Here is a 24,060-nt window from a genome sequence, read left to right as displayed (position 1 = left end):
ACACAAGCAGCACCAGGTCTCTGCACCCTTGGCAAAGCCAAGATGAAAGGTTTAGCTGTTTGGAAGTGCTTAGGCTGGGTCCTGTGGCATGTTTTCACCACCTGTGGTAATCAGCAGGGATTTTTGTATGCACTATAGATTAACTTCATGTATGCTACAAGATACCACAGTATCACTAAGGTTGGAAGAGACCTCAAAGATCACGGAGTCCAACCTATCACCACAGATCTCATACCCTGTAACACAAAAACACTGTGGCTGTCAGAACTGGTAGCACCTTCCCAAGCACTGCACTCCCCAGTCACCCAGGTGCTTTTGACTGTGTTGTGCTGGGTTGCTATAGGAACCCTATTCATTCTCCCATCTGACTCCTCCATTAGCACTGGGATTTATATTTGTTTTCTTTTCCCTCCACAAGAAGAGGTGAGGAGAAAGCTCATATGCAGGGAGAGGGGATGCTCCTCGATGGGTGTCTCCCGGAAGCGCATGCACTGTGGACCAGAGCTGGGTCTGTGGAGATGCCGCCAGAGCAGCGGTGCCTTCAGAGCCTGCTGCCAGGAACCATCTGAGATGCAGCTGATGCCCAGAGTGGCTTTATTACAGGTTTCTCCTGTGCTTGCAGGCTGACATGACAGTCTCTGTCCCCCTTGCCTTCCTGCAGGTAGAGGGGCCAAGGGGCTCACAGGCAGAGCATCCCACGCAGCTCCTGGGTAGAGGTGACAGGCAGTGAGCAGGTGAAGTTGCTGCAGAGGTAAGCGGTGGCTTTCCCATCCTTCCTCTCCAGGGACGCAAGGAAAGGCAACTGGCAGTAGAGGAACCCAGTGGTGTCTCCATCTGCTAGCATCAGCACCTGCCAGAGAAGGAGCTGTCAAGGCTGGAGAATGCAGCCAGCGCCAGCCAGCTGGTCCTTCCCTCCCCACAGACATGCCAAGCACTGCCAGTGTCCTCCCACACATTTACCCCAAGAGGAGAGGGAATGGGGAGCTGAGGGGACCCACAGTCACTCTCTCCCAGAGTCCCACAGTGGCCCCATCCCCATCATGCCCATGGTGGAGGGAGCATGTGGTCCACACCACCCCAGCATCTTGGCCTCCCTTTTCTGCTCCAGACACCCAGCAGCTGGGAATGAAGCACATGAACAGGTGCAGAGCAACCCCCATAGTGCTCTCCAGGGACACTCAACCAGACCAGGGAAAGGCCAGGAGCTGGCAGAGAGCCTGGTACTGACATGGATGCAAGAGATGACCAAAATGCTGGCCCTTTCCAAGGCCCATTCCTTGGCAGTTGTAGCAAGTGGCTGTCCCTCACCAGCCCCTGCCCCAGCCCCCCATGTGCCCACCACGGTGCCCACTGAGCACACACATGCTCAGCACACACTCCTGCTCCTCAGGCTGCCACTGGACGTGGACACCAAATGCTGCTGTCCACAGCACACACACACCTCCCACCGCACCACTCACCCAGCATGCAGCATCCTCTGCCACTGAGCGTGGGGCCAGGAGCAAACCCAGCACCCACACCCAGAAGAGGAATGCCTGTGCAGCCTCACCCGAGCCTGGCAGGAGCTGTCCTCAGCCCTTGTTTCCTCAGGGGGTCACTGAGTCCCCATGCTAATGGTGCTGCAGTCCTGCTCTGTTCCCACCACCCCACATCTCCCACTCAGCCCCGGCCTCAGCCTGGCTCAGCCTATCTCCTTGCCTGCCTCCTGCTCCCCCCAAACCTCCCCCTTCCTCTCCTTTGTCTGGAATTAATTCCAGAAGTGATTAATTACCAGTTCATGTCCAATCTGAAATTCATTATTCATTTTTCTCACAAGCTCCCTGAGGTCCTGTTGCGAGGCCAGGATGAAGGCAAATGGCAGGCTAGCACTCTGCAGCTGAGCAGATAATGGGATCCTTCATAATTACCCTAAAGACCATTAACAAGGCATGGATCTATACCAGAAACCAGGATCCAGCCCTGGAGCAGGGATCCAGCCCTCTTCACTCCCAGCAGTGGGACCCCCAGGGCACCAGCTGATGTCATCCACAGGGCTGCAGGAGCCCTGCGGCCGTGGATCCATTTACACCTGCGACCTCTGCACCGTTCTACCGTCGGCAAGGATTTTGATGTGAAGTTTGTAAGGAATTAATTACTGAGCGACCTAATTAGTTGTGCTCCTGCAGATCAGCCCAGTTCCCAGCACCCTGCCAATACCCAGGGAGCTGGGAGCAGGAGACACAACAGCGGCATTTCCCCAATGCCTTGGCAAAGTCAATTCCCAAAGCTGCTGCATCCCCTGTGGGGTGTGGAAGGAGATGGGGAGTAGCTAGGTAGGAAAAGCAGCAGCCACATCTCTGTGCAGTGAGCACAAAGAGGGATGGCTGTTGGGAGGCTGCTCCTGAAGGCAGCATGACCCTCTGAGCAACGAGATTCTCCTATCTTCTCTCCATCACCTTGGTAAGGCAAGGAGCCACAGTTACTGCCAGAGATCAGCCTGTCCATGAGGAAAAGTCAATGGCACCAGGGAAGTCCCAACAGGACAGCACAGGAGAAGTGTGGCTCTGCCCACTCCCTGTCACGTTCCACTCCACCCAGAGAGATCAACTGCTCACCCATGGTCTCCATGACTGCCTGGAGAAGCAGCCACCACCACGGTGGGACACATCTGCTGGAGCTGGGCTCAGTTGGCCTCGTGGCAGGAGGGAGGTGGGCTGAGGGAGCTTGAGGAGGTCCTCCTGCACATGTGTGCTTGCAGAAGCAGAAACATGTTCCCAAGGGGCTGGTCTCCCCTGGGCAGAGAGCTTTCCCTTCCTGCCATGTTCCTTCTGCCAGGAAACAAACCTGGTCTGTCAGATGGGACAGCTGCTGCTGACAGTCCCCAGCTGCAGCACCCCTCATTGCTCCTTGAGCCCTGCTGCACACAGCCCAGCCAGGCACCACTGTTCTCAGGCAGATCCTGAGTACCTTGTGGCTGCTTTGCTCCCCCATGGAAATACCCACCCAGAGCACCCAGCCCTCATCTTCCTCCCTACCCTGAGGAAGGCAACAACTCAGGGGACATGGACCCACCCCTGAAGAGCAAGCATTCCCACAGCCATTGTTAACATCTTAGCAGGCAGGAACAGAACTGCTTGGGAGGAGAGGAAATAGCTGTGTTTGCTCTGCTCAAGCCCCCAGAGCTGCCAGCAGCACCCCTGTGCCAGAGCCCACAGGAGACCAACAGCTGAACCAGCTGCAAGCAGGAGGAGTGGGGGATTAGCAGTGCTGTGGGCTCCCCACTGTCACCATGGCTCTTCCCATCCCTGCAAACTGGGTCAGGCACTGTAATCCTTCATAGGGAGAGAGAAAGAGTGCAGGAGCAGAGTCCTCATGCAACACAGGAATCGGCACAGCTGAGGGTACTGCTGGACAGGAGGTGGTGGAGCCCCAAGCTGTGCCCACAGGTGGGAGCTGTAACCAGGCTCCAACACCAGTGCTGAACACCACTGGACACATAGGCAGAGAAACAGAGATGAAAGACCCTGTGGGCTGAGCTAAGAGGAGAGAAGAGTGGATCTTGTGCTGACAGAACAGCTCTCCCAAGCTGGGGTGGCAAAAGACAACTGGTGCTTTGACCTCAGTGCTGGCTCCCCACAAAGCTGTGGCTCAATATGCCAGCCCCTGGCACCAGGACCCCAACTGAGGGGTATGAATCTGGCCCAGAGGCTGAAATGTTGACCCCCCTTACCCACAGCCCAGCTCTGCTTCCCTTTTCTCACCAGCTTTGCCCAAGGCAGGGATGCCACCCACTGAACATGGCAGGTACCAGCTGCCACACTGCCCTTTCCTGCCAGCTCTGTGAGCAGCAGACAGCTCTGTCCTCCAAGTGGCACAGCCCCCCCATGGGTGCACCGAGCAACACACCTCCAAGCAGGGCTGCAGAGGGGCAGAGCAGGACAGTAAGCCCAGCATACAGCCACAGCACAACAGAGTCAAAAGAGTGGTGATCAATGGTGCCTAGGCCAGCTAGAGAGCTGTGACCAGTGGAGTTCCCCAGGGACAGTGCTGGGGCCAGTCCTGTTCAACATCTTCATCAATGACATTGATGAGGGGACAGACAGAGTCTGCTCAGCAAGTTTGCTGATGATACCAAACTGGGAGGCTTGCCTGAGACACCTGAAGGCTGTGAAGCCATTCAGAGACTTGGACAGTCTGAGAGCTGGGCACAGAGGAACCTGATGAGGTTCAACAAGGATGAGTGCAGAGTCCTGCAGCTGGGCAGGAAGAGCAAACTGCAGCAGGACAGGTTGGGAGGTGATCTGCTGAAGAGCAGCCCTGTGGAGAAGGATCTAGGAGTGCTGGTGGGCAACAAGGTCTCCATGGGACAAGCAATGTGCCCTGGGGACCATGAAGGCCAATGGGATCCTGGGGTGCATTCAGAGGAGTGTGTCCAGCAGATCCAAGGAGGTTCTCCTCCCCCTTTACTCTGCCCTGGTGAGGCCACATCTGGAGTGGCCAGTTCTGGGCTCCCCAGTTCAAGAGGAACAGGGATCTGCCAGAGAGCATCCAAGGGAGGGCTACCAGGACGCTGAAGGGAGAGGCTGAGAGCCCTGGGGCTGTTCAGTCTGGAGAGAAGACTGAGAGGGCATCTGATCAATGTCCATAAATATCTGAGGGCTGGGGGTCAGGAAGGAAGTGACAAGGACAGCTTCTGCTCACTTGTGCCCTGTGACAGGACAAGGAGTAATGGATGGAAACTACAGCACAGAAGGTTCCCCCTCAACATGAGGAGGAACTTCTTCGCTGTAAGGGTCACAGAGCACAGGAACACACTGCCCAGAGAGGTTGTGGAGTCTCCTTCTCTGGAGCTTTTCAAGATCTGTCTGGATGTGTTCCTGTGTGACCTGTGCTGGATTCTATGGTCCTGCTCTGGCAGGGGAGTTGGACTGGAAGATCTCCTGAGATCCTTTCCAATCCCTAACAACCTGTGAACAGCACAGCTGGGGACAAAGCTTTATGGACAAGCCAGTCCCCCCAGAGGGGCAGAGCAAGGCACTACCTTGCTGCTTCCCAAGGATGCAAGGGTGGCTCCAGGCAGAAGATGACCCAGACACTGGCTGAATCTGCACTAGGCATGACACATCCATATGTGAATGAAAGGTGTTCCTTTGGGAGAAAGTGCTGGGGATGCTGGTCAGAGGCTGAGAGCAGTGCAAACAGCTGTCAGCATGAGCAGCCACTGCTGCAGCTGCTCCCTGGGCTGCTAGAACTGTGTGCCAGAGAGAGGGTGCAGGGGCCCTGTCAGCTGCACTTATAAATATGGAAAGGATAGGATGCTTCCCAAAAGGGAGGCAGAACAGAGGAGGAGGATGAATGCTACAGGTGCACTGAGAGAAGGGATGAAGGCACCAGCAATGCAGGTTGCAGTAGGGAGCGGCTGCACAGGGGACCAGGTAGGGCTGGCAGGGCTGGCACCTCTACCTTGTGTGGGCTGAAGATGGACTGGACACAGCGCAGCATCTCTTTTGTGTCTTCTCCTTGGGGGTCCCCACAGATAATGACCTGTCCAGGGAGAGTGTGGGTGGCAGGAGGAAGAAAGCAGAGAGCTGTGACTGCAGACACATGACCACCAAGCCCCCTGTGCGGCAGGGGGATAGGTAAGCCCCAGCCCGTACCTGTCTGGGGGTGTGCTGGAAGGCGGAGGCAGCCCGGGCCATTTCCGGCAGTGCTATTGGGATCTTCCGCAGCCTCTCCGAGAAGGCAGCCAAGATCTGCCCAGCTTTGTCCACCCACTCCTTGCGGCCAGAGTAACAAGCTGCTCGGAGCAGGTTTGTCACTGCCACAGAGTTAGCAGTGGGCTCTGCTCCATCTTGGTCTGCAGGGAACAACAGCTCCTCCGTCAGCCTCAGCACGCCACGGCTTGGTCCCCCAGCCAGGCACCACCCCTGCCCTCCCTAAGCTCCCCACTCCGTAACCCTTGTCCCTGAGCTCACCATCCTTCAGGCGCAGGAGCAGAGAGGAGTCGCCAGCCTCAGTGGAGAAATATGCAAAGCCTTTAGGGTCCCAGAAAAGCTTGTCCTGCATGTCCTGGAGCTGCAGAGCCCACTGCAGCCAGCCCTGCTCCAGTGAGGCTTCGTACAGGTCAAAGAGAGCCTGGATGATGAAGACATAATCCTCCAGGAAGCCCTGGATGGGCACGACACTACAGCAGCAGAACGGGAAGGAGCATCAGTGTCTCTACACTGTCCAGGCAGGAAATGTTCACCAGTGCAGCAAAGCCCTACCCACTGGTCTCTGGTACCTGAGGAGAAGCCACATGAGCTCAACCCAAGATAAGGAGTGCTTGTGCCAAGTCACCACATGGTTTGGCCCTGGCTTTCTGTAGAGCACAGAAGGGCACTAATCCACCCCAAACTGCACTGGAGGCAGTTCTTTGCAAGGCAAACACCTCCTGTCTGGAGGACAGCTGGGAGCCTAGGCAGCACCTGCAGGGTAGACAACTGGTCTATAAACACACTGTACCCCTGCTCACCTCTGCTCCACTGTGTTGTCTTTGCCCCGGTAGCAGCTCCGCAGCAACCTCCCACTGGTGGGGTCGAAAAGGTATCTCCGCAGGAAGGCAGCTGCCTGGGCAGCCTGGCTCACGTACTCCTGCTTGGCCAGGGCTGTCCCAGCCTGGGCAAAGCCCGAGATCATGAGCCCTGGGTACAGAGAGACATGGGGACAGGCTCAGGGAGTGCACAAGGAACAGGCAAGAGCATCACTGTCTTTACTTTAAAGGATGTTTGGCATGCAGCTCATCCTCCCTGAGGTTCTAGGAAGATCAGGGCTCAGTCATCAGCTGTTTCACTGAACTCAAACCATGAAGAATATTCACTTACTGTCACCCAAGAGAAGGACACAGCACCTCAAGGCCACTAAGAGCTAAGCCTTCACTTGTGGGCAGAAACAGGGCTTAAGAATCTTCCTGTTTGCAGGATGTGATATAACTCCTGTTCACACCAGCTCCAGATCCAGCTACTGCTGGGCACAGTACCCAGGGGTACTGCAGTGGGACACAGGGACAGAAGGACACAGAGTTGTGATTCTCCACTAATGTAGTGGTGGAGCCAGGCTCTGCACCTACCTGGGTCTTCAATCCCCAGCTCATACCCACTCCCAGAGCCCAGCCTGGGGAGCTGGGCTGAGCCAAGAAAAGAGTTTTGCTGCTCTCTGCTGGCAGCAGGGGAGGAAAGTAAGGACACAGCAAGAGCCCAACGCTGTGCAGCCCCAGGCCTCTTCAGATCACAGAATTGTTCAGGTTGGAAAAGACTTTTAAGATTGACAAGTCCAACTGTTAACACAGCACTGCCAGGGCACCACTAAACCCTGTCCTTCAGCACCACCTCTACAGCTCTTTTCAACTCCTCCAGGAATAAAAGACTCCACTGCTGCCCTGGGCAGCCTGGACCACCTTTTTGGGGAAGCAATTCTTCCTAAGAGCCAACCTCAACCTCCCACAGCCCTAAAGCTCAGCACACCTCATGCCCCCATGGGGGAACCGTCCAGTCCCAGCAGGACTCATTGCTATAAGCCCTGCACACTGTGCTGGCCAGCAGCAGAGGGGTCCAGCCAAAGCCTGCCCCACCCAAGCCGAGCTGCCCCTCACCGTTCCATGCTGCCAGCATCTTGGTGTCCAGGTGTGGCCGCGGCCGCTGTGCGCGGGCTACGGACAGCCTCTGCTGGCCCTCCCGCAGCAGGACATCCACCTGCCCCGGCTCCAGCCCGAACCGGGCTGCTGTCAGCTCTGGGGGGCACTGGACAATAAGGACATTCTTGCCCTTCAGCTCCTGATGGGGGTCCTGCAAGGAAAGTCTTGCTCTATGCAGGCTGAGGAGTTGAACCCCACATGCTTTGGGGCTGCTCTGCCATGCTCCCATGCCCAGGGATGCGGGTGCCAGCACCAGGTAGGTCTTTGCTCTCCCTCACCTGCATGGGGCTCACGTTGCCAGTCTCCTTCACTCCATAGTGGTGCATGAAGACATCTCCCAAAGTTGTCCCCTCTGTGGCCCCCTCAACAATGTCAGGAAGGAGAGTCCGGATTTCCTCAGCTTCCCACACACAGAAAGCTCCTTCTCGTTTCTCACTGGATGTGATGGTCGGGTAGGAATCAGCATCTTCTGCACTATAGAAACCTCCTGCCTGGGAAAAGAGCAACAGACAAACCCTCCAGCTACTGGGGCAGCACCTTCAGCCAGCTCCCTGTCACTGCTGGGCTGGCAGTCTGGGCAGCGTACCCCACAGCAGTACCCCAGGACTGAGCTCATCTGGGAAGGGAGGAAGGGAAAAGCAACCCCAAGCTATGTCCCAGTGCAGAGTAAGCAGCTCCCTTTGGCCCAGCTCAGGGAACAACCTACCTGGTCAGTCAGGTCCCGCGAGACATAGAGCAGAATGTCCTGGACAACATCAGCAAAGAACTGATCACCAGAGATCTGTGGGAGGCATGGGGTGGACATCAACATTAAAAAGGACAGGGGGAGGCAAGAGAAACAAGAAGACACAGTAAGTGGTTCAGAGTTAAAGTACTGGCAATGGAGGGGAAATACATTTGGAAGTCTAGTGATTTTAAATATGGGATGGATTCAGAGGAAGATCTCTGACAGAAATCTATGGGCACTGGAAATCAACCCTGGAGTAACACCAACTTCAGAGGCAGTAGCACGTATCTGCTGACTCCTCTGCAAAGAGGAGCCAGAAGGCCATTCCCTCCTCTGGTATCCTCAAAACTCAGGGGTTACACTGCCATGGATTTGTGCAATGTTTCTGGATGAACACCAGCAGCTAAAAGGCAATGTGGGACCACTCCATGCCCTTGGGATGGGCAACACTTTGGGAAACAGGCTTTGAAGCTGCTCCCCAAACCAAGCCAGCCCTCCCCAGCAAGCACTCAGTGTGCTGAGTGAGCCTCCCTGCAGAGGGGCGGCGCGGCCGTACCTGAAACGCTCTGCTGTAGGTGGCTGCCAGCTGCCCCTGGTCATAGAGCATCTTCTCAAAGTGGGGAACATGCCAGTGCTGGTCAGTGGAGTAGCGGTGAAACCCCTGCCAAGACCAACGGGACACGTCTCCACCTTATACCTCCTGGGCATGCCAGGGCTTTACCTCTGAGGCTGTCCTCCTACCTGACCAATGTGGTCATGGATGCCCCCATGGGCCATCATCTTGAGGGTGTGCAGAGCCATCTGCAGAGCCTGGGCACCTTCTGGGGTTGTTCGGTGCAGGGCCCAGTATGTGAAGAGGAAATTCAAATTCACTGAAATACACAGAGAAAGTGAGAGGCTGTGGGGTGGGCTCTGTCCCCTCACTGCTGTCTGCCCCACAACAGGGCTTAGCAGCAGAGGCCAGACTGACCTGGGGTGGGGAACTTGGGGGATTTGGAGAAGCCACCATAGTCCTTATCATAGGAGCTGGAAAGCTGTTGGAAACAGGTGGCCATTACTTCTTTGGATGGTGGGGGTGAATCCTGTCCTTGCACATGGATCTCAGATCTGTGTAGCAATGCTTCCAGGATCTTCTGGCTGTATTCCAACAGGACGTCTTTGTTCTCCTTCCACTAAGATGTAGAGTGAGAAAGTTCTTTCATTTGCTGTCTCTCTGCTTCCTGCATTGCACCAGTCCAAACTGCACCTTCAGCTCTCAGTTTTCCTCCCTGGGTCAGTTCCAACCCATCTCTAACCCAGCCAAAGTTCTGATGGAGCTCTGGGCTACTGTTTTGCATGAGTGTACCTCTTAACTCCGACACCCATCAAGCCCAGACCAACTTCCCTACAGCCCCTTTGTTCAAGCAATGCCTGCTCCTCCACTCCTGCTCCGTACCTGCTCTGCGATTCGGAGCAGCACAGTCCGAAAGCCAACGCGATGAACTCCATCTTCGGGAGGGAAGTATGTCCCCCCTGCAAAGGGCTTGAGGTCTGGAGTCAGCCAGACACTCATTGGCCAGCCACCTCCACCACTGGTTGCCTGAAAGACAAATCGTGGGTGCATCAAGGTCATACAAGAGGCACCCCTCTGTGCGCCTACAGCTCTGTACCCCTCCAGCACATCCCAGTGCCTCACTTGAGGACAGATGTGTGCTTCTCTTCACCCTTGTGATTATGCATGGCTCCATTCAGACCACCCAACACAACAGTTCTTTTTGCTTGAGGAACGTGACTATGAACCAGTCAAAGCCTCCTGAGCCCGGCCCACGCCTCCCCTACCTGCACGAAGGTCATGTACACTTTGTCCACATCTGGCCGCTCTTCACGATCCACTTTAATGCATACAAAATTCTTATTCATAATCTCCCCAATCTCCTTGTTCTTGAAGGATTCCTCCTCCATCACGTGACACCAGTGGCAGGTGGAGTAGCCAACTGAAAACAAGCTCAGGTGAGTGAGGAAAGGATCTTTGCAAGTAGCTGGATACATGTTATGGGAGATCATTAGAGGTGGGATACCCTGCTATAGGGAACATCTGCTGCCACCCTAGAAAACAGATGGAGGAGAAAGGCCTGAAATTTGCAACACTCTCCAGCTCTTGCTCCTAAAACCTGGCTAAGGACTCTGGTCCTGAGAATCATAGAATCAATGAGGTTGGGAAAGACCTCAAAGATCATCAAGTCCAACCTGTCACCCAAGACCTCATGACTACTAAACCATGGCACCAAGTGCCACGTCCAATCTCCTCTTGAGCACCTCCAGGGATAGTGACTTTACCACCTCCCTGACACAGACCATCTTCAGAGAGAGCTATTAAAGCATAGTCCTCTCCTGCTGGCAGAGAGTGCTCAGTGTCCACCCTTACCTACACAGCTACTTACACACTAGTTCAGGATGCAGCTTGGCTTATCTGATCAGCTAGGGAACCACACAAGGCAACACGCAACATCTCTTGTTTCTGGTTACCTGACAGAAATATAAGCTTGTTTTCTTCCTTTGCTTTATCAAAGGCTTCCTGACCCCACGGGTACCTGTGGAAGGAAGACATGAAAGGAGCTTCAGGGATGCACTGGTGCCAGAACCTGAGCTCTTCTAAAGCAGCCTGGAAAGCTGCTGCCTGATGAAGTTAGGACAGCCAGGAGCACAACTGGCTCAGGACCATGGATCTTGAGCCTATGGGGAGCTGAACAGGAGGCCAGGCTGCTGGACCTGCCATTGCTGCCACAGAAGCAGGTCCCTAAGCCCAACAGGTACAAGAAGGAGAAGGAAGAAAGGCACCAGTTACTCTTACCAATCCACGGGGTTGTGAGCATGCTGCAGGAGGTAGGGGGACTTCTCATTAATCAGGCGGTTGGTGTGGTGCCAGGCACGGGGGGGGCTGGTTGTCCCTGCTGCAGACACAGCCATGCTCCCTGTCAGAAATGTGCACCTGCAATGCCACATAGGCTCAGAGCTTCCTTGCTTGCCACAGCAAAGCACAGTGTCATCACACCCCAAACCAGCACCACCTTCACCTCAGCTGCTGTGGGTGTCCAGCATGGCCGCAGGACAGAATGCTGCTCCCTGTTATTCATTCCCTGTGCCAGGAGGGACCACTGGGCTGGGCAGCTCTGCTGGGGCTTGGCCCAGCTAGGTCCTCCCCTAGGGCCCCACAAAGTTCTCTCCCCTTGCTGAAGGCTCAAGAGAGGTTGTTCCCTGACTCATCACAAGCATGGTCCAGGGAGCATCACCCCCACGCTCCCTCCCCTCCACCTCCCAGCCCACCACCAGCATCCTTACAGGGGCACACCGCTGGTGAGGGAGGAGCAGCTGGGGCATTTGACCCGTGTGTCCTCAGCGAGGAAAACCCACGCCCGTGGGCACCGGGGTAGCTGCAGCGTCAGGGGGCGTGCAGGGGGGATTTAGAGTAGGAGCAGGAGGTGTACAGGCGTTGTGGGGATGCGGGAGAATACGGCAGGATGTGCAAGGAGGACGCAGGGGACACAGGAGGGGGACGCAGCGACGGTGCAGAAGCTCTGCCAGGTGCCGCAGCAACCGCTGCCAGGTGCCGCAGCAACCGCTGCCAGCTGCCACTAGCCCGCAGCCGCCCACCCCCGGAAGCCGGACTCGCCTCTCCCACCGCTCACCCCCTCCCCCGGTACCTGCGAGCCCGGCGCAGACACACCGCCAACATGGCGCTGGGACGGGGCGGAGCTGCTGCCGCCGCTCCTCCTCCCGTGGCCTTGGGGGCGGCACCGCCACCGCCGCTGGCCCGGATCCGATCCGGCCCGGCCCGGCCCCACCCTGCCCCGCCCCCGCCCGCCCTGGTGCCGCACACGGTGTCAGTCACAGCGTTTTATTGTCTCGCAGGTAGCCCGGTGCCGCCCCTCTCAGTAGTGTCCAAGTACCGGCCTCTCCCGCAGCCCCCCACCCCCCATGAAGGCCCGGAGCGGGGCCCGGCAGCGGGCGAGGCGGCCGCCCCCGCGGGGGCCCTGCCCGGAGGCTCCGAAGAAGGCGAAGTGGGACAGCGAGAGGGAAGGGGGCGAGGGTCGAGCGAGACGCGGGGAGCCAAGGGGGCAGCCAAGAGGAAACGTGAATCAGCCGGGAACGCCGGGGAGGCTGGAACCCCAGCTGCCCTCGGCCCTAGCGCTGCCCCCCAGCTCCTCCCAGCCCCGGGACAAAGCCCCCCACCCCGGGGGACCCATCCGGCAGCGAGACCCCATGCACCAGCCCAGCCCACTGCACCAGAGCTCCCTAAATCACAGCCCTTACGATGGGCCCTGCCGTGGCCCCTATGCAGCCTTTTGCAGGGGAAGGGGGTCCCCTCTTGCTGGTCAGACACATGGGCTCATGCTGGTGCCCCCAGCCAACGTGCACAGAGAGGGGGCTGGCACAGAGGACACCCTTCATTGCAGCTAGTGAACCACTGGCACCCCTCAGTCTCGGTGGGAAGAAAGGCCAGGGGAAATGTGTAACAGCTGGGGAAGGGGCCAGTCTACATGTCCAGAGGATTCAGAGGAAGGGGTTGAGTCCCCCCGGAGCAGATGGCGGGGCTGGGGACCCGCTCAGCGGCAGTAAAGGCTGCGGCAAGCTGCTGGGAAGTTCAGGGAAGGTGCCAGCCTGGGGGAAGGCGCTGGCAGAGACAGGGAGGGCTGTGGCCGCAGCTGGGACACTGCTGAGGGGCAGTGGAAGGGAGGTGCTGTAGGTCATGGAGTTGGCAGGGTGGCCAGCAGGCAGGCTGGGCACTGGTGAGCTGGTCCGCATCTGGTTGAGCGTCGGCTTGGGCTGCTCAGTGAGGCCGAAGGGGTTGGTTGGGGATGGTGTGCTCAGACCTAGCAAGGAGAGGACAGGAGACATCAGGCCAGCCATGCCATCCCCAGTCCTCCTCCTCTTCCTCCCCCAGACACCCCTCTGACCAGCCCAGAGAAGCCCTGGGCCAGCAGCCACAGCACTGGCACCTACCTGAGAGAAAGGGGTTGCGCGTCTTGGATGCTGGTGTAGGGGCGACCAGGGAGTCCAGGTTGACCAGGGAGGAAGCAGCAGGACCAAGGAAGGCCTCGGGGGTTTTACAGTCCTTCCGCTCCTTGCCAGATTCAGGCAAGGAGTCGGCCAGGTTGGTGAGATCAAAGCTCTTTGTCTCATCCTGCCTTGTGCCGGGGAACAGGTCGCTGAATGGGTCCAGCTCTGGGGTGTGGGGAGATGAGCCACATGAGCAAACTGGCAGACACCGAGGGTGATGGTGTTCCCCAGTGACCACTAATGGCACATCCTGCCCTAAGTCACAGCTCGATATTGTGGGGCTAAGGCTGTGGCATGGTGTGCCCAAAGTGTCCCTGAGCCACTGTGGGAGGTGGCAGGGTTGGGACATGGGTGCATGCAGGGACTGAAGCTGCCCCTCACCCTGTTTATGGGCAGTGCAAGCCCATGACACATGCCCCTGGAGGTGGGAACAAGCTTTGGCCACACTAGCAAAGCAGCCAGGTACAGGCTGGCCAGCCTTGGAGCTGCCTCCCTGCAACAGGCAGGGACAGATCACCAACCCCACCTGCCCAAATCGTCCCCTGCCTGCTTCCCTTGTTCTTACCAACAGGGCTGTTTGATTTGGCTGAAGAGGGCAGCTGTGAGGGCTCCTGCTCCAGCAGCTCAGGTGGCTTTGCAAATGGGTCAAAAGTGTCTGCCCCTGGAGCTGGGGAGAAGAGGTGAAACTCAAAGAGGGGAACAAACAGAGAGGAGAGAGGTCTGTAGAAAAGTTTTAACCAGCATGGGCCCCCAGGTCAGACTCTGCCTCTTAGGGACTAAAAGTGAGGTCAGCACACACGAGGCTGTATGAAGCACCAAGGAAGAACAGAGAGTGGCACTGAGCTCTGCAACACAGGCTGTGCCCACAGACACTCCATCTGCAGCATGGCACCTGTGAGCAGTAACCTGTCCCAGAACATTGGGCTGGGCTGAGCCAACAGCCAGGTATCACTGGGGACACACACACTCTCACTCCACACCGCTGGAGCAGTGTGGCAGCTGCTATCTTCTCCCATGGTGGGGTCTCCATTAACTGTATCATGTTAATTAAAGCAGCCAATTCTGTGCAGAAATGAAACCCAGAAAGTTCCTTGAGGTTTTCAGCAAGCAGAGGTCCCACTGCAGGGTAGGAGAGTGGGGAAAGGGGTTTTGCACAGCTGGCCGTGGGAGGAAGGGGGAAGCACTTTGGGTGCCCCTTCAGAGGAGGGCAGCAATGGCTGGCACTGCCCATCACCCTCAGCAAAGCCAAAATAGCCATCAGGCCTCTTACCGGGGTTAGGAGGTTGCTCAGCCACAGCGGCCCAAGGGTCAACAGCTGGTGTAGAACCAGAGACCTGGGCAGGGGGGGATGCCGCCACCCAGGGGTCTGCAGGAGGGAAGCCAGAAGACAAGGGCACCTTCCCCCAAGGGTCAGAGGCTGCAGTGTTGCCAGGAGGGAAATCCCAGGGTCCAGTGGAGGGTTGCTGGGACGAAGCACTCGCCTGGGAGAGGGACTCCCCACTGGCAGCCGGGACGGGTACCCAAGGGTCAGCTGCACCAGCCCAGGCAGAGGCTGCTGGCTCCGCTTTGGCTTTCATGTCTGAAAGAACAAGGGAAGCTGCAGTGTGGTGCAGGGCTGGGAGAGATTCTGAGTGGACATATCCAGGGGACCACAGCTTTCAGCAGCACCACCTGGGCAAGCAATGGCCCAGGCAGCAAAGGGAAGAGAAGCAACAGGTCCCCACTGTTGAGCCCCTGAGGATTAAGGGAGAGACAGAGGAAGGGTGAGGTTTCTGCCACGGTCTCAAGCTTTACAGCCTGGGAGTTGCTCTCACCTGACATATCCCATGGGTCAGAAGACGTGTGGCTGGAGGGAGCTGCTGCTGGCCCAAAGATATCTGCTAGCTCCAGGATAGATGACTGCAAACAGAAAGTGAATGAAGAGGTGAGGGAAGCTGAGGGCAGACTTAAGATCACCCTGGAGCCCACGGCTGCCTGTGTGGCCGGTGCTGTACCTGGCTTTTCTTCATCTTATCTTCCTCTTCCTCCCTGCCCTGCGAAGTCTCCTCCGTGGGCTTCTGCATCACAGAGTTCTCCCCTTGCCAAGCCCTCACCTCCTGCAAGGATAAGGGATGTGGTCCATGAGCTCAACAACCCCTGCAGCCAGCACCTTCTCCAGGAGAAAGACCAGCACAGGAGCTGCCACCAAATTCCCCAAAGTCCCAGCATCCAAGCAGACAGCTCCTCTGGGGCAAAACCCACTAGGAGAACCCTCAGCAGAAAGCCCAGAGCAGTGAAAGCAAAGTGAATGGCAGAGCAAGGTGGTGTTTCAGGCTCCAGTGCCCCAGAGAGAAGCCCAAGTGCAAGGAGAGGAGCGCCCAGGGCTGTGGAGCACAGGTACCTTCTCATGCTCCTCTTTGCTCAGCGCGAGCGCTAGCTGCAATTGCCTTTCTTCGTCTGTGCTGGAGAGTGGAGGAAGTGGCTTCTGCCAACAGAGGAAATTGGGTGACATATCAGCTTGCCCTCAGCTCACAGGATTACTCAGAGGTTCCTGTTCTCACCTCTGTCTCTCCTGCAGCCTGCACAACACCTCTGTGCCCATCCAGACAGCTTTGCTTGTGAAGTCCCAGTCCAGTGCCCCTGCACTCTTGAACCAGCTCCCACTCAGTGTCTGCTGTGGCCCCAGTTCCTATCCCATCACTTGCCTTTGTATCTAGGCTGACACAACCCCAAATCAGTCAGCCAGCATCTCACCCAGGAGGTTTGCAGGGATGTTGATGCAATCAGTGAAGGAGAAGGGATGGATTAGGCATCCCCCTGCCCCAGCAGCCTGCTGCGGAAGAGGCCTCGTTCAGGAGCCCTGCCCAGCCCTGCTCTGCTGGGCAAAAAGTGCCCAGACCTGAGGCAGACTTTGGAGATTTTGGGAAGAGGCTGCCACCATACCACCATGACAGCCCCCATCACCACCCTGTGATGCTTGTCCAGCAGCATGAGACCAGCCATGGCTGGGAACGGGGATCCCAGTGGGAGGCTGCCTGTGTACACAGCCTTGTACAAGCATGTGCAAGCATGCATGTGTGTGTGTAGCCCAAATGGACTCCAGCAGGCAACGCTTTCAAGAGTCTTCCTACAGTGCTCATCACAGCAGCACTTGGAAGCTATAAATACTCCAGTTCCAGGACAAAAATAGAGATGTACACTCTGCTCCATCCCCAAAAGAGCCTCCATCGGCCAGGGAAGATGGGCAGCAGCAAGCGCTGTCTCCAAAACATGCCCCCTGCCCTGGCAGGACTGAGCTCGTGGTGCTCAGCACCAGCCCAAGGGGATGCCTGCCGGCCTGGGCACACAGCCTCAGTCACAATGTCCCTCCGACTTCATGTGCCTGGCCACATTCACATGTTCTACACAGGGCGTGCCAGCTGGTGGCAGTCTCAATCGGGGTGCAAATAAGCTGTCCCCGGTGTTCCCCTGTGGCCAGCAGATAGGAGAGGGGGCAGCCCAAAGGGAGGTTTCACAGCTAGGGGCAGCAGCTTGCTTGCTGCCCACACCCTGGTGGGCATCTTCCTGGTGCTGCTTCCCAGTGCTTGCTCTAGCCCACTTTGAAAGGACCATCCAGTGGGAGGGAGCACTTGGCACTTGTTCCAGTGCCTCACCAGTCTCACAGTGAAGAATTTCTTTCTTAAGGAACTCAGACCAGAAGTGTGATTGGGCAGCCAGGTTTAAGGGGTGTTGAGTGAATCCAGAAGACACCCTCAGTTTCACCCTGGCTTCTGGGAAACTGGACAGGCCTCAGTCTGGTGCTGTGCCCACTGGTACAGGGACAAGGAGTAGGGACAGCCCACACTTTCATCTGCCTGCTGGCGATTTTTGATGCTGGGCACAGCACGAACAGCCTGGTTTGCAGGTGCACACACTGGCCTCAGGCAGCCCCAGAACATCTTCCTTCCTGCCAAACAAATGGCCCACCCTGCCCACAGACAATGCAAGGTGCAGGGAGATGCCCAGCCTCAAGAGATACCATACCTTCTCTGCCTCCTCCCGACTCATGGCCAGGGCAAGTTGAAGCTGCAGCTCCTCCTCACCTGTCGTCTGGGGCCTCGCTTGCTCCAGGTCAGAGGTGAACCGTGGGGATGAGGATGATGCTGGGAGATAAAAAGAGGAAAAGGAGAGGCATCAGGACTGGGGTATTTTGGGCAGCACATCAGCAGCCTCCACCAGGCCCCCATCCCAACACCTGCAGCTCTACAGCATGGCTTCTCTAGTGAATATATCTCCACATCAGAGCTCTTTACCATGAGGGAGCCATGCCTTTGAGGCTTGAGGCACCACCAGCTGCCACCATTTTTGAGGTTTACCATTGGCCCAGCCAAACCTTTGCCCATGACACAGGACAGAGGTGGGCTTCACCAACATCACCACCCCAAAAGGTGGAGGGGAGCAACGGGCATTAAGCAGGTGCAAAACAAACGTAACAGCCTGGCTCCACCCTGAGTGAGCCCAGGAGAGCCACCAGCAGCACTCACAGTTAAAGGAGGAGGGTGAGCCCCGTGCCCGGCCGTAGTCATCTGCGTAGGGCGAAGCGCGGCGGCCGTAGGGCTGGTGGCTGCCACTGCCCATGCCCTCCAGGGCCATGCGCTCCTTGGTCTGCAGCGCGTGCGCTCGCTCCTGCTTCAGCCGCTCCTCGTCCTTCAGCAGCGCCATCACCTGCTTCACCTTCTCGCGGACGTTGATGCCCTGGTCCTTGCCGTCACGGTCCACGTACTGGAAGTCCTTCAGCGTCTGGATGGTGTAGAGGTTCTCCCGGCACTGGTGAGTCACCTTCTCGGAGCCGGTTTTGATGAGGTAGTCCAGGAGGGTGAGGGCTTTGTAGACGTGTCGCCAGTTCTTGCCGCTGTCGTTCAGCCGCCGCCAGATCATGCCCATGACCTCAGCGAAGGCCACCGTGTTGAAGGTGAGGTCAGCAATCTCTGACATCAGGGAGCTAGGGGGTCCCCAGGGATCATTTGAGGTGGCCTCCCGCACCTTGATCTCTGCCTCTGAGTAGTTGTGCACGATATTTTTCACCTGCCGGCGCAGCGCCGAGGTTGTCATGGCTGTGCGGCGCCGGGAACCTGCCGGTGGCAGGCAGGAACCGTAGAGAAGGGGAAGAGATGAGCACTCACGGCCGCAGCCTCACTGGTGCCTGCAGCAGGGATAGGGGACACAGAGACATCAGCATTGCCTCAGACACCAGGACCCACCCCAGCTGGCACCTGGGACACTTCTCAAGGTGAAAGTGACCATCACCATGGTATCAGATGCAGCCTGGCAGGATGTCACCACTCACTAACCCAAAGACACAGGATGCTTAAGGGGAAAATAAATCTGATAGCAAGACGATATCCAGCACTGCAGAGCTGCCAAGAGATTTGGCTCCAGAATGGGCAACATTTGGAGGAGATTTTTACCCTGCACTTCTGTTTCTAAAAGTAACCACCTGAAAATGACAGCTCCCTCCTCCAGATCCCAGCTGCTTCAGCCTCACCATTCCAGTAAAGCTGGTTTCAGGCCCCCCCCAGGCCTCACACCAGTCAGGGGCTCCCCTGTACCCTCAGATGCTCTGGTGGCAGCTGTATGTGGCCCCACTTGCCCCAGCTGTTGCCCCAAGGCTCACAGTGCCACCGAGGTTCCATCATGCAAAACCAAAACTCAGCCATGAATCAGAGCCTTCCATGACTTAGCAGCACTGGCAGCTACTTAGGTGGGTTTGCCCAGCAAACTTGGTAACTTTAGTTCTGTGAAGGACTGTGGGCACAGAAGGGGAGCTGCTGTGGGGTGACAAACTCAGGGTGCTAACCTCCAGTGCCAGGCCAGCAAGTGAGACTGGGTAACACAAACTCCACTCTCAGAACTCCCAAGCTGCCTGAGCCTCCTCTGTGCCCTGACCCAAGGCCAAAGCATCAGGGGCTGGCATGGCTGGAAACTGCCCTGGCACCTCCTCAGCAGGCAGTGCCTGTCCTTGGAATGTGCTGCACCCTACAAAGGTGCAAACTGATGTGGGTCAGTTTGGACCCATCTTCACACAAGCCCATGACAAACGTACCCCTTACTCTATGCTAGTCCTAATCCTGACTTTCTGCCTGCATGGAAGTCACCCTTTACCCTCATTTTGTCCAAGGGCAAATGAAAGCCAGCAGGCAGAGGCTGCCTGGAGCTGCCTCACCCTCGGCTGGGCCATACCACAGGGCCAGCGAGCCAGGCTGCTCCAAGAGCTCCCACTGCAGCCGCAACAAAACACTGGCAACTTTTTCCCCATCCAAGATAATGCTTGCATGCAGAGGGCTATCTCCTCCATGCAGCAGTGCCTGCAGACAGTGATTACCAATGCCCATCCCACCACCCACCTCAGCTGCCACTACCCCTCTGTACTGCAGCTGCTGCACCATGTCCAGCCCTTTCCTTGCTCGGGCCACCGTGCTCTCTCACCAGAGCTGGGTCAAGGCCCTGCTGACGTGCCCATAAGCCATGCACAGCGCCCGCCATGCTCCCACACAACCTGTGCAACCAGTCCAGCACCTTCTGCTCCCATGGGCCACCCGCCGGACGCCCTACAGCTCCACCAGCAACGTCCCCTGTGAGTCAGAGAGGAGCCTGGCACCACCATGCTCCCAGGCGGACGAAGTTTCTTTCAAGACACTTCCCTGTATTGATTCCCTTTTGCACTGCAGCCTGGAGTAACGGCCTTTGGAACCTACCACGAGAGCCCATGGTGCAGATGGCCACGCCATTGCCCACCTGGCTCTGAAATGCCTTCAGGACGAGGGCAGCAACAAAGCAAAGTCCTCCAGAACTTGGCTCTGCACTCTGCTTTCCACCAACACCCAGGTGGGAGATAAAGTTGCACTTTCCAAAGGTGCCACCAGCCTGGCAAACATCAGCAAACGTTGGCATTCTACCTCCAGGGCAGGATGGTCCTGCCTGCCACCAGTAAGTCAGGCAGAACAGACCCTTGGTCTAACATAATGGGCTCCAGCACCACTTGAACCTGCTGGCGACTGGATCCCAGCTGGACTTTGCCTGCCGTGCAATGGCCTGGGAAGTCTGCATGGGAAAAGACGGGAAGCAGGGGCTAGGGCAGGGATGAGACGAGTGTGGCCCCGGCTGGAGCGCTGCCAGCGGTATTAAAGGCAGCCAGGTTTATCAGACACGTTATTCTGCAACCCCCCTCCCGTCCCCCCTGCCACCCCCCACTCCCGAAAATATAAAGGGAGTGAAACTGAAGCTGTGCGGGAGATAAGGAAGCAGCACCCAGCAGCTCATATGGAATTACTGCAGTGACCTTGAGCAAGAGGCTGCCAGGTGGGAGAAGGACACACGGGTGCGGGGACAGGTCCCCATCGCCCGCGGCCCGTCACAGAAAGCTGCGGAGGCGGAGCGGGGGGGCGAGGAGAAATAACACGGATGGGGAGCGGGAGGGGATGGGAGGAAGCGGGCAGAAGGGCCAGACGAGAGGAGGGGGAGGCCGGGGGAGGATTAAAGCCTCATTCCGTCCCTAATCAGGTGCAAGGCTGTGAAGAGCAGCGCCCGCCATGGAGGGGCCGCCGGGGAACGGCTCCCGACAGAGCCCTCGGCCGCGCCGCCGGCTCCTGCGCCTGCCGCGGGGCCGCGGTGCCCGCAGCCCGGCCTGAGAGGCGCCGCGCTACCGAGCTCCCTGCCGGGGCCCGGCATCTCTCCGACCCGTCGCGACGCTCCGCCGTCTGGTTCCATCCTCCTCATCATCATCACCTCCCCGCACCCGCTGCCGAGGGGCGCACACCTCCTCTCCCCCCCTTACCTGCGCGGAGCGGAGCGGCCCCTCCGTGCCGGTGAAGCGAGCGGGAGCCAGCCGCAGCCCGCCTGCTGTGCGCCGCCGAGTTGCCGGGCTGGCTGGGCAGGTCCCGCGGCAGGTCTCGGTTTAACCCCTTGAGAGCCGTCCGGGCCCCGGCAGAGGCTTCGCGTCCCCCCCTCCCCCCGCCCCGGTGTGGTACGACTCGGTGCAGAACCGGCCGCGGGGGATGCGGCGCCGAGCCCCGGCCCCGCCGCATGCGGGAGGCGGGGATGCTGTAAATGCTCCGTCACTGCCCTGCGCTGGCAGCCAGCCAGGCGCGGCTCGCTGCTGCTTGCTTTGCTTCAGTTATTTATTTTTTTTCCTCCTCCTCCCCCATTAATTTCAGACATGTCATAGGCCCCAGGCTCGGCAGCGGCTCCGAGGGATGACGACCCTCACAGTGCAGCTCCCTCTCTGGTACCCAAACCTACCGCTGCAATTTGGGTTAGGTTGTTCTTTTTTATTGTATTTTTTTGCCAGGTTATGAATTTGGAATGGATTCTTCCCCTGTTCTGAACAGCTCCTGGAGCCTGGCTGGGGGGAGAGAGGGAGGCATCAGATGGCATGACAAAGTAAGTCATGTCTCTCGATCCTTTCAGAGCCACCCCCTCTCACCCAGCCTCTGCCTTCCATTTTAATCACTGACAGGCCTTCAAGCATTATGGATATATATAATCTTTTTAATATCACTGACATTCTCCATAATGGAAAGCATCTCCTGGGTGCTGAGACATGCTGGAGGGGGATTGTGCCTTCCTGCCGATGCTCTGGCTGCACAAAACACAGAGCTGTAATTCATCTTGCCCCATGCCCTGGTGCTGAAGGTCCAAAGGTCCTGCCTTCCACTGACGGCAGCAGGAGGGCCGCACGCTTCTAGGGCCTGTGCAGATCTCAGCCTGACTTTTCCAACAGGCTCTGGCCATACAAGCTGTATGTGCATCTAGTTCCACCCCCATCTGCAGCCTGACAGAGTACATCCAGCGTCCAAACCCTCCTCCAGGTCAAGGTGGAGAACATCCCAGGTTGGATGCTGAAAAGGCCTAAGGTCCAGGCCTTCCTCTTCTGTTCCTAGTTCACTTGTGTCAGACAGCTGAGGCAGCCAGCTTGTCATTTTTCAGGCACCGTTTTTTTAACAAGCAAAGTGAATGTCTCCATGGGTACAACACCCTACAAGCCACAGCAGAGCTGTACAAACATGGGCTTGGCTTTGCTATGGTATCCCACAGCCCCTCCACAGGAAGAGGAACCTAGCAAGGCTCATTTTCCTCGACCCTGGCAGGAGCTAGCTGCTCACCCCGACCTCCTTTTCCAGTGAGTTACCTCTGGAAATGTGCTGCCACCTTCTGCTGGAATCTCCCTTCCTGGCCTCCCTAATAGTTAGGGTGTCTTCAGACACAACCCACGTGATGGGTTTGGTATGCAGCTCCCAAGGCCAGGGAGGTCGCTCACCTCAGTTATTTAGCAAACACAACACAAATTATTAACATTACTACAAATAACACCTGCATTTGGGGGAGGAGAAAGAACACTCTCCCTGACTTGCCACTGTAGAGACTGGAGCATCCAGGCACTCTACAGAGCATGGGGCTGACTAGCCCTGAGGGTCTCTGCACAAATCACAGAGTGCTCATCTCACACCAGGCCTGTAAACAAGAGGCCTATGTTTGTAAAGGCACTCTGTGAAAGCCAGCTCTACTTCCACTGCAGTACCACTCATGTAACTTCCCCCATCATTGCAAAAGGAGAAGGAAAACCAAACAAACCCAAACCCCAACCCAACAAGAAAACCAAACAACCAAAACCAGACTCAGTTGGCTGCGAGGATGCTGCAGCAGTCAGACAGCAACAAAGTACTTCACACTGTTGGTCCAGCACATCCCTTCCTGTATGCTGCTTGCACCTTGTCCTTCAAGGATTCTCCTGTCTGAGGCCCTAAGAGGCATTAGCAATATTTATGACAAAAAATTAAGAATATGCACAGGTTCAAAGTTTCTTCTCCTTTGCAGATGTTCTTATGCCTGCTCTGGGGCCACCAGGCTCTTCCCTTGGAAGGAAAGGAGACACAAGCATAGGACATTCTTCCATGGTACATGAATGATGTCAAACCCCCATCTACTGGGTTTTGTTCTAACAAGCTTTCCTGTGAGTAGAGGTACACATGGGGCATGCATTCTATAGGCATGGACCTTGTGAATGGGCTTTGCCATCTTATAAGGTAAAGCTACCAAATAAAAGCATTCCAGCCATGGAGACAATCACATTGCCTCTAAAATGTGCAGACTCCCTCTTGTCTAGAAACAGATGGCTCAAGTTGTTTGAGTTGGGCATATTCACAAGCTGATAATCATCTCTAGGGAGGCAGGAGCTATTGTCAGAGCCTGTGAGACACACCCCAACTTCAGGCCCTTTTCTTTCTAATTCTCAAAATGTTGCTGAAATTCTCACTACAGGAATGCTGAGCAGATACATTCTCTTTGTGGGTTTGTGCCCACTAGGGCAGAAGAGGCTCCTGGCTTCCACTGAAGCCAAAGTGATTCCCTGCACCCTGCTAAGAAAAAGCATCTTGAAATATGAGAGGCCTCACCTGGTCAGTATAAAAAAAAGCAAGCTGCACTTTGCTGTGGTACTGCCAGGAGCCAAGAAGAACATATCCTCTCCCCAGAGACAGCACAGGAGTTAAAGTGAGGGAACAGTTGTGCAGAAGGAACAGTTATTTCACACTAGGTGCCTCTCCAAGACGTGTGTCAGTGTGGCTGCCAGTGTAAGAGAGCAGATGCCCAAGGCATACATGCCGGGTGTGAACTGTGCAGTGCTGTGCAG

At 56.8% G+C, this 24,060-nt stretch overlaps 2 protein-coding genes and 1 long non-coding RNA gene across 7 annotated transcripts; 1 reads left to right on the top strand and 2 right to left on the bottom strand.

The window, feature by feature from the left end:
* Window positions 1–577: 577 nt before the first annotated feature.
* Window positions 578–12,150, bottom strand: SPATA20 (spermatogenesis associated 20). Of its 3 annotated transcripts, none has more exons than XM_068150965.1 (16): window positions 12,059–12,142; window positions 11,209–11,346; window positions 10,884–10,948; window positions 10,197–10,351; window positions 9,814–9,957; window positions 9,349–9,550; window positions 9,120–9,250; window positions 8,935–9,039; window positions 8,358–8,432; window positions 7,930–8,142; window positions 7,610–7,802; window positions 6,494–6,662; window positions 5,955–6,163; window positions 5,637–5,836; window positions 5,443–5,523; window positions 578–850 (listed from the first exon to the last, which is right to left on the bottom strand). In XM_068150965.1, exons 1-16 carry the CDS (start codon window positions 12,088–12,090, stop codon window positions 680–682), a joined length of 2,283 nt encoding a protein of 760 aa, XP_068007066.1. In that variant the 5' UTR covers window positions 12,091–12,142; the 3' UTR covers window positions 578–679. The 3 variants fall into 3 exon arrangements, with proteins under 3 accessions (XP_068007066.1, XP_068007067.1, XP_068007068.1); XM_068150966.1 differs by lacking the exon at window positions 12,059–12,142 and adding an exon at window positions 11,697–11,852; XM_068150967.1 differs by lacking the exon at window positions 5,443–5,523 and having other exon boundaries at window positions 12,059–12,150.
* A 92-nt stretch (window positions 12,151–12,242) lies between these two features.
* Window positions 12,243–21,426, bottom strand: EPN3 (epsin 3). 3 transcript variants are annotated; one of them, XM_068150962.1, is made up of 10 exons: window positions 21,208–21,425; window positions 17,918–18,576; window positions 17,418–17,536; window positions 15,796–15,879; window positions 15,410–15,511; window positions 15,230–15,314; window positions 14,686–14,994; window positions 13,981–14,082; window positions 13,359–13,580; window positions 12,243–13,228 (listed from the first exon to the last, which is right to left on the bottom strand). In XM_068150962.1, the coding sequence occupies exons 2-10, from the start codon at window positions 18,483–18,485 to the stop codon at window positions 12,909–12,911; spliced, it is 1,911 nt and encodes a 636-aa protein (XP_068007063.1). In that variant the 5' UTR covers window positions 18,486–18,576; window positions 21,208–21,425; the 3' UTR covers window positions 12,243–12,908. The 3 variants fall into 3 exon arrangements, with proteins under 3 accessions (XP_068007063.1, XP_068007064.1, XP_068007065.1); XM_068150963.1 differs by lacking the exon at window positions 15,796–15,879 and having other exon boundaries at window positions 21,208–21,426; XM_068150964.1 differs by lacking the exon at window positions 14,686–14,994 and having other exon boundaries at window positions 21,208–21,422.
* Window positions 20,649–23,469, top strand: LOC137447467 (uncharacterized). The gene is made up of 3 exons (XR_010988873.1): window positions 20,649–20,732; window positions 21,721–21,812; window positions 23,247–23,469. It is a non-coding gene; the product is annotated as an uncharacterized lncRNA (long non-coding RNA).
* The last annotated feature ends 591 nt before the right edge of the window (window positions 23,470–24,060 follow it).

This window comes from Melanerpes formicivorus, unplaced genomic scaffold (genome assembly GCF_026170545.1).
Source record: "Melanerpes formicivorus ecotype bairdi unplaced genomic scaffold, bMelFor1.0.p_v2 SCAF_21, whole genome shotgun sequence".
Lineage (NCBI taxonomy): Eukaryota > Metazoa > Chordata > Aves > Piciformes > Picidae > Melanerpes > Melanerpes formicivorus.
The sequence above is the reverse complement of the archived record's forward strand: the minus strand, read 5'-3'. Positions and strand labels throughout refer to the sequence as shown.